This window comes from Copadichromis virginalis, linkage group LG14, assembly GCF_057382275.1.
Source record: "Copadichromis virginalis isolate Kocher_CV1m ecotype Utaka linkage group LG14, C_Virginalis_male_GT1.1, whole genome shotgun sequence".
NCBI lineage: Eukaryota > Metazoa > Chordata > Actinopteri > Cichliformes > Cichlidae > Copadichromis > Copadichromis virginalis.
In genome coordinates, this window is record NC_140631.1 from 33,320,934 (window position 1) to 33,329,888 (window position 8,955).

The 8,955-nt window shown below is 38.9% G+C and overlaps 1 protein-coding gene across 1 annotated transcript; it reads right to left on the bottom strand.

The window, feature by feature from the left end:
• Positions 1-1,786: 1,786 nt before the first annotated feature.
• Positions 1,787-8,893, bottom strand: LOC146694376 (protein sel-1 homolog 3). The gene is made up of 23 exons (XM_085430535.1): positions 8,000-8,893; positions 7,425-7,899; positions 7,092-7,218; positions 6,866-6,987; positions 6,667-6,782; positions 6,515-6,576; positions 6,269-6,401; positions 6,038-6,173; positions 5,801-5,938; positions 5,445-5,650; positions 5,170-5,349; positions 4,778-4,897; positions 4,320-4,460; positions 4,129-4,191; positions 3,842-4,015; positions 3,606-3,733; positions 3,437-3,520; positions 3,256-3,346; positions 3,057-3,144; positions 2,857-2,966; positions 2,633-2,760; positions 2,444-2,546; positions 1,787-2,120 (listed from the first exon to the last, which is right to left on the bottom strand). Exons 1-23 carry the CDS (start codon positions 8,090-8,092, stop codon positions 2,034-2,036), a joined length of 3,105 nt encoding a protein of 1,034 aa, XP_085286661.1. The 5' UTR covers positions 8,093-8,893; the 3' UTR covers positions 1,787-2,033.
• Positions 8,894-8,955: the final 62 nt, after the last annotated feature.

Genomic DNA, 8,955 nt, shown 5'->3' on the forward strand with positions numbered 1-8,955 from the left:
GGTCAAATCCCTTAGCCCAGGGGTCTGCAACCTTTAACACCCAAAGAGCCATTTGGACCCGGTTTCCACGCAGGAGAAAACACTGGGAGCCCCAAAAATTTTTTGACGTCTAAAATGAAGATAACACTAAAAATATTAATATTTATGTAATTAACACATTTTGAACTCTTAAAGAAATATAACAAAAGGAAAGACACCCAGCTGAACTAAAATGATCCATGTAGCAAACAAAAACTGTTGTGAGCCGCCCCCCTTATATCGCCTTTGGGCTTTTGGAGCCTTGACCTGACTTTTAAAAAGTAATTGGAAAAGAAGCACTATGCTGCTAAAAAATGAAAAATAGATATTTGCAAAATTCTGCCTAAATATGTATTTTACCTGGTTAATGTGTGTGGCGGGGCGTGGTCTGCAGCTCCGCTGCATGGGAGTCGGACGCACCTGAGCGGCACCCGCAATCACGCCTCGCCGCCTTAAAGTCTGTGCTCTCTCTGCTGTTGTGTTGTCGGGCTGTGAGCTGAAAAACTATAGCCGGCTGTATGCGTGCAGCAACCGTGTATGAAAAGTGGTCAATAAAGAGATGCTGAAAAGCAGCGGGTCTGCCGTGATATGTTTTCAATGGAACTTCTGCTCCTGAACCTCTGCGCACAGCGTCTGCAAATCGGGGCTGTACGAAGTCACTTTCATCTTTACGCAGGACTGTAAGCTATCATCTATGAGGCGTGAGCGGTGTTTGTTTTTAACATAGTTCACGGTGGAGAACAGCTGCTGACATAATGTGGATCCGAAGATCCATAATTGGCCTATCTGGGGTTGAAAGTCTCGATAAATGCACGGCGTTTCGGCGGGTATACCGGCTTCCGCGAGTGTGACGCTTATTTTGAGCGATGAAAAATAAAAAAAAATACAATTTTCTTTTTATATTTCAATATCAAAGGATGCAATGTTATCGTAAAATTAATTAACTAAACATTTGTCATACCATCATCACCCCCCCCCCCCCCCCCCCCCCCAACAAATGCCAAATTATTCCCCAAAATAGAACCAGGGGAATTAAGATGTGGCTGAACTAATTTGTTCTGAGGAGAGTTGTCAGTGACTACTTGTTTAACTCTGATTATTAGAATATGAATTGCTATAGAAATTCTCTGGATTGTTTTCTGTTTGTAAGCAGCATTGTGTTACTGTATATATACACACACATACACTCAACAAAAATATAAACGCAACACCTTTGTTACTGCTCCCATTCCCCATGGGATGGACGTAGAGACCTCTCAGATCTCTCACATGGCTAATACAACATCAAGTCTGAGGTACACCTGTGCACTACTCATGATGTCAGATCAGCATCCTGATGTGGCACACCTGTGAGGTGGGATGGATTATCTCAATATAGCAGATGTGCCCACTACCACACATTTGGACTGATTTGTGACCACTGTTTGGGAGGGATGGTTATATTGTGTATCTGGAATGAATTTTAGGTCTCTACGTCCATCCCATGGGGAATGGGAGCAGTAACAAAGGTGTTGCGTTTATATTTTTGTTGAGTGTACATACATATAATATTACATTTAAACCAGAAAGTGGCAGGGCTGTGGATATTATTACTGCTTTTAAACAAATGTGTTTAGTTTGTTTACTTTATATAAATCCAAATATTAATTTTGAACTATAAGATATGTGTTTCTCATGATGCAGTATAAAGTGGTGATGGTGGAGTTGACCATCTGACCATCTGGTCATTCACTCACAAATGAACCAAGATGAAATAATCAACAGAGGAAACAGCAATCTTTATGATTTATTCAATTAAAAAATAAAATAAAAGCGAGTCTTTTTAACAGCAGTAAACAGATTACAGACACAGACATATACAAAAAATACATTCATTTTTATGTCAGCTTTGCTCCGTACAGTTGTCCCAAGTAACCAATAGGTAAACTACTGTGGTGTTTCTGTGCTAATGAAGGTTGATTTTTCCACATAGTCCTTCAGTTTGTTTGCAGGCAAGTGTCACAACAACCTTGGTTCTAGTGGAGAGACAAGCGTCTCCTGAACATACCACGGATGATTAAAAACACTGTTGGAGCTGCAACCACAGCAAGAGCAGTGCAGAACTGTGGGAAATAAAAGGAACAGGAACACAAAATTCAGATTGAAGCAGTATTAATATTAATTTGATAGATAAATATTATACTACACCACATTACCTAATAGATTTAGATTTTAATATTTTCAAGTTTTAAAATTTGATGACTTCTTATCAGTGTGAATGTCATTATATTGTATAATGATAGAAACATGTTACAGGCTACACAAAGAATGATAATTTAAAGACACTGAGTACTTCAGTTATGACATATTGTGTTTGAACCTAATTTTGGGTTGTTAAATCTTATGTTGGTCACTGATTTGTTGTAGATATGGATATTACACTTACCTTAATAGCAGCGCTATAGTGCTTTTGAAATGTCTGTACGTATACACTGAAGAGGGCAAGGCTGCAAGGAAAGAATGAGTCTGCATCTTCCGAGTCTCTGCATCTTTTGGAAAGAAATATAGATTTTTTTGTTGCATATACGTACGTGCAGTAAGCTGCATTTTTAATACAGACAGTATTCAAACAAACCTTTTGTACAGGGCATTTAGAAGCAATTCCTTGTCTGCCAGGTATAACTCTGAGATGCCAAGTTTAATCAGTATAGACAGTGGCAGCTTGTAACCTTCTTCACCAAGGACACCTAAATTATACCATCCCTGTGGAAAATGACAGGTATGACTTACTAAAACATAAACAAACGCACACAATATATACAAAAACATAGCAAAGGTGTAATGTAAAAGCAGGTAAACCTGGGGATTGTTCCTTAGTGCTGCCAGTGTGTACATCTGTGCTGCAGAAAACAAGTTTTTCTGCCTGTTACCATGCCTCTCGTAAAACAAGTCGCCCATCCTAATAAAAGCTGGGGCGAAAACAGATTTCGAGATCAAATCAGGTATAGTAAGTGCACAAGTCTGCAACTGTTCTGTTGCATTTAAAGTTAGTGACTTACCATAAGTGTTAGGATTTTGACTTTGGATTGTAATGTTGTAATATCTCCACATACAGTCTGATACATAATCAGGATCCAGAAAACCTCCCTATTGACATAAAAGTAGTAAATAAAGAGGGAGAGCTGAAGTAAGCAGGAAAGTGACAATAACATTTAGGCTAATAGAGGCACATTTCAGATTTACATTTCTGTTACTTACCGAATTTTGTTCACACATGTACGCCACATTAAACTGTGCAACTGCATATCCTGCTTCAGCAGCCATCATGTAATATAATAGTGATGTGAACCTGTAGCGAAGTCAGAAGATGAAATAGCTGTAATTGCATTCTAGTGATCTGATCAGGATTTTGGCAACTGTGACTAGAGAAAGACTTTACACGTCGTTCTTGAGATAGGCATCCAAAGCTTTGTGTAAGATGCTGCCCAAGTATCCGTTGTGCTCCGCTGCCCACTTTACCCACCTGCAGTAAGTTAAGAATACATTCTGGTTAAGAGACAAATAGAAATGCATGTGAATTAAAATAAATAAAAAAGTAAGTTGCTGACAAAACGGCGTCGGATGGATGTCTGTTGACAAAGCCAGGCATCCCAGTGGTCCAAATGTCAGCAATCAGAATCCCTCCCCTGATATTTCCTCTCTCTGCAGACTTCAGATAGTACTTATAGGCTATATACTGTAGGACAGATAAATTTGTTATATTATAAGATATATTTGTTATTACCACTTACAGGACCCATGAAATATACGTTACAGTGGATGATGATGTTACGGTTGAGCTTACCTGGTTGGCAGGTTTTCCTGGATAAAGGCCCTGTGAGTAAATCACACCAAGATTGAAAGCTGCTTCTGGACACATGAGGAGATCGGCCTGTTCCCATAGCTGTATGGCCTGTTTGTAGTCCTTCTCAAAGTGCTCATAGTACCAAGCCAAGGCATTTATTGCAGGAACATGACCCTGTAGGACCGATTATTTTGAGAACCAGAATGAGATGCAAACTTAAAGTGGACTCCAGATGTTACAGCATAGATAACAAATACATCATAAAGAAGTTTTTAACATTTAGCCACCTTATCCATTGCTTTCTTTAGGAATGTGACAGCTTTTGGAATGTTCTTTTCCACTCCATGTCCCTACAGAGAGAAACATTCATATATTACAAGTAGATGTGACTAAATGTTAACACAGGTGGAAGGAAAATGCTTTAGATTAAGATATTTGTCAATGTTGTTCCATATTGCATATCAAACACAAATCTGACCTGCAGAAGTACTATCCCATAGTCATACATTGACACTGGATCCTCCCACTGGACAGCTCCCCTTTCATAGTGTCTCACAGCCTTCAGGATGTTTGGAGTCACTCCTTGCTGGCCCCAGAATAGCATGCGGGCAATAGCTTGCTGTAAGAAAATTTTCAAAGTATTACTAAAATCTAAATGTTGAAATCCCCCCAGGAGTCGAGTTTTAAAAAAAAAAGTGATGCAGATCAACACCAGCAGAGTTTCCTTTGCCCATGCTCCACCTCTGTAGCCTCTGTAGTTCTTGCTAATGAACATCAGTGATTTTACTTCTGCTTTTGTCTTTGTGGAAGAACAATTATACCAACAGTTATATCAGCAGTTAGTCTTGTGACAAACCTGTTAACTCAGTCTTTGGCTTGATGAAATGTGAGAAGCATACTTGAAACAAAAGGGCAACAACAAAGTCAGTAGACTACCTCAGCCTCAGTTGCTCCCCTCCGGGCCTGATGTTTGAGCCATTGAAAGATGTGGTGGTTTTCATTGGTCTGGATATTCAACATCTTTTCATCGTTCACAAAAATAGCCTCAACTGTTGTCTAAAAAGGAGAAAAAAAAAGAGGAGACAAATGCTAAGGTTCAAAAATAAATTTGCTTTAAATTAAATGTTAACTAATTTTGATCACTGTAATAATTCCGCTTTCATTATACTGCTGCTTTTTTATGAACTGAAGAAACAAAGATACATTTATTGAGGACAGAAATCGAAAAACTGTAGCCATGATAAAAAGTAATCTAAATGTATTGGTAAAGCAGGTCATACATTGTATAAAAAAATTATTTATATAGAAAAAAACAATGGTTTCCAAACCTGCTGTGGTGAGGGATTGTGACGGTCTATAGTTGTCTGTTGAGCAATGTTAGCATAATAGGCATAGGCCAGATCATAATCCTTGGGCTGACCATGCAGTCCAAGGTGGTGCAGGTGCCCAAGATGCAGCAATGCCAATCGATCACCCTTTTGGGCACCCAGCAGGCCAAGGAGCCAAGCCTGCATCATACATTTAAACATGTGAGAATATATTGAAAAAAAGCTTTTAAAAAACAAATAACTAATTAAACTATAAATGACCTGATAAAACAGACCTTAAAAGGCTCTTTCTGGACTCCTAGGCCAGTACTGTAGAGCACAGATGACATGTGCAGAGCTCGGGTATCAGCTAGACAGCCAGCTTGGAGAAGCAGTGATAATACTTTGCTGACCACTTCCGTGCTTCTCGCTTTGCCCAGCTTATGGAGTGATAAGGAGTATAGTGCTCTGCCCAAATCATGCAGGCCAACTGCTCTTCCTTCTGCAAGGAACAAATTGAACTTTAATGTGTTTAATGACATGCAGAATCCAAAACAGCAGCTATTACAACTGCAGAAAAGCATCATTAATTCAGACCGCATTATATTTTAAAATGCCCTGGCAATTGAAAATATTATACTTCATCTCTCACCATGTTTTAAAACTAATAATTTGGCCAGTTTAGCGGCATGTCTTCTGCGAGGAGCAGCTGCTTCCCACGATGCACACTGTGGATTTGATGTTTGTCTGTGTTTTACCACCCACTTATGGAAAGCATGAGAGCAAGTTTCTGAAGAAAAGCAGCACAAACACATTACTCACAGTGTCATTATTTGAAAAGTTATTTTTTGCACCATCTAGTGTAAGTAAACCCTACTGCTGGTATTACCGGCTTCTGTCCTCTGCTGGATCTTGATTGAATAGCCACTGATCTTGACATTCATGTCAAAGCTAAATTCTTCACAAGTCTGCAGCCACCTGGTGAGATTTAAATTCTGTATAACATCTGGAACATAAAACTCAGACTGAAAAAGAAAGATATAATCAGACTTGAACACAGTGAACAGTTGAGTTGGATGTAGCTACAAGTATTAAGTAAGTACAGTATTACTAGAAGTACCATAATGTCAGACACTATTCGGTTCCGGTGGTATATCACTGGTCCAAAATAGCCTTTCACTCCTGGTATATACTTCCCTCCTCCAATCACAAAATATCCCTCTGTGTCATCAAACATGATAATAAATCTAAACCTGTAAAGCATGTTATACAGCAGAAGAGCACATAGTGTTATAGTACACCTCAAATGCATTTTCTTCCTCTGGGTAAAAACTGAATCATGATGTCACATTAGAAATAGACTTACATATATTCAGAAGTTTTAACTGTTCTCTGGTTGTTATCCAAGCATACCATATTGACAGCCACCTGAGATGCAATGACAATGAGCATGTTTTTTTCATTATGATGATGATGTGCATGATAAACGGTATGCTGTGTCAACAAAAGACTACTTACTGTTCTACCTTGCACCATCACAATAAGATTGCACCACACATTTAAAGGGACCTTGAATGAAGAGAGAAATGCAGAGGATTCCTGAGACTCTCCATTCATCTGGATGTGTAGGTGACCTGTGTTTAATGTGAATGAAGATGAGCCTTATGGAAGTCAAGATAATGCGATAAATAGAATATGTAAGAAAAATTAACTATACCTGACTTTGTGAGGAGTATTGCTGGTGTGATATAACTATTTTGGGAATTTATATGATGAAACACGCCACACAAGGCTTCCTGGCAGTGTCTGGTTACAAATATCCAGATGGAAAGCGTACACCTAGAAACCCCCCCATAAAAAAAGACTTGTTTAAATGACCTTAAATGGTAACTTCAATGACAGAATGGAAAACTAGCAGATATACTGTAAACAGTCTATCATACCATGGGAAAGAGATGGCTTTAACACGTAAATACTCCAGAACCTCATTCCTGTGGGGATTCAGTGTCTTTGTGATACCAAAGCTTTCTCCAGTTGAAGCATAGATTGAAGACAGCAAATGAAGCGTTTCTAAATGAAATTTGGAAGCCTACAATTTAGCATGGTTATTGCAAAGTTTAAAAAACGAGGACTGTGTGAGTTTTTTCATCTTTCTCTGAAATCTTTAAGATTCACAGAATATTGCTGTCAAATACGGTGAGAGAATGTTTTTTTTTTCATAGCTTCACTTTAACTTCATATAGAGTTAACTTTTACTCGTACTTCTCCAACCTCACCTTGTTCCAAGGCACACTGTTTCTGGATAAACTGTTTAGTTAGCTGGAGCATTTGTGTGCCCCAGGCAATACAGAGCTGATGTTGTTTGACACGTCGACTTAAGTAGGGCTTAGGTTTCAAATTTGCCACATGTTGAGCTCTGACAGACTTCTCAGTATCATCATATCCAGTGTGTCTGACTGAGGCTCGAAGGATACAACTCAGCACCCACTGAGAGTCTGGAACAATCCCATCAGGTTGATACACCAACCAGTCTGGCAGATTCAGCTTCACAGTCCTTATTTTATTGACACCTGGGACACAGTTCCACTGTCTTAGCAGAAATGTGCTTATGGTGCCAGTTTCAAAGGATACAACACAGTCCAGCTGTACTGTAGCAGGTTCATCACAAGAGTAGAGTACTTGCAAAAGATGGTCTGGCAAAGCCTCCTCTGGAGGATTCAGGATTTTCACCTCATCTAAACCCCAAACAACCTGTATGTGACAGAAGACAAGCATACATTTTCCTGAGAAGACTACACAAGAAGGAACCAGTGTATTAGTGAATTATTGATGAAGGCAAACCTTCTCCTACCTGCATCGTGAGGCAAAGCTGATAGATATATTTGTACAGTGTATGAAAATCCATTGCCCAAGCAATAATCTTGCTGCAGTGAAACAGAAGCATCAAGACCCGGATCTTATCCTGCTCTAACTCAGCTACTCTCCTAGGTAAATATTTGACAGCACAAAGCTCCACCCACTTACTATATACACCTCCGTGGAGCTCTCTGGATTTGGTTGCATTTCACTGCTGATAATATAACAAAAGGTAACCCAGTATCTTTCACCGTTTCCTGAATCTACATTTCACAACCTACATTTGAATTCTTTGTGCTGGTGCGAACTTTAGAGTCAAATCTAAAAATTCAAAAAGAATCTACAGCAGGAAATCAAAGTGCTGTGTATTAGGAGAAGAAGCTCACCTTTCATTCAAAATAGTTTATTGCTTTCATGCAGGAGTGCCATCAAAGTTTAGACCACAACATTAGATGCAAAATGATTTTTTTCCCTGTACAAATATACTGTAGGTTTTCATAAATAGAAGCTCAAAATAAAGACAATGAGAAAAGTAGGGTGAAGGACTTAAGAGCTTAAGCTGATCCACTCTTTTAACCCAATATAGGTTTCGTTATGACAGTTGACATGCATCAACGTTACAGTGCATTATACCGGGAGCAGACAGACACACTCACACATTCAGATGGCATAATCAATTTACAGCTCTGTCGTGCAAAAAAGGTACAAATGACACTTTAAAAAAAGTACCAGTAGGAAATTGTTATTTTTTTAAGCTCGTCTTATTTTTTAAAATAAAATATTTAAACGTGTCTTATAAATCCAAACCACCTGTTACATTATGAGGCTGGGGGAGACTTCTTGTGTCTTCTGCAGCACTTTTTGGTTGTTCGTTGGTCAGGAGCACCCTAAGTGTACTGGCGTCCCTACTACTTTAGTAATTACCTACAACTAGATGCATAGTTTTGTGCT

Excerpts from the sequence above, each read along its gene's own strand:
- LOC146694376 (XM_085430535.1), bottom strand. The coding sequence starts at position 8,092 with ATGCTTCTGTTTCACTGCAGCAAGATTATTGCTTGGGCAATGGATTTT. Across the intron at positions 5,350-5,444 it reads TCCAGAAAGAGCCTTTTAAG|GCTTGGCTCCTTGGCCTGCT; the intron begins GTCTGTTTTATC and ends TGTATGATGCAG. Across the intron at positions 3,347-3,436 it reads GCCTATCTCAAGAACGACGT|GTTCACATCACTATTATATT; the intron begins GTAAAGTCTTTC and ends ACTTCGCTACAG.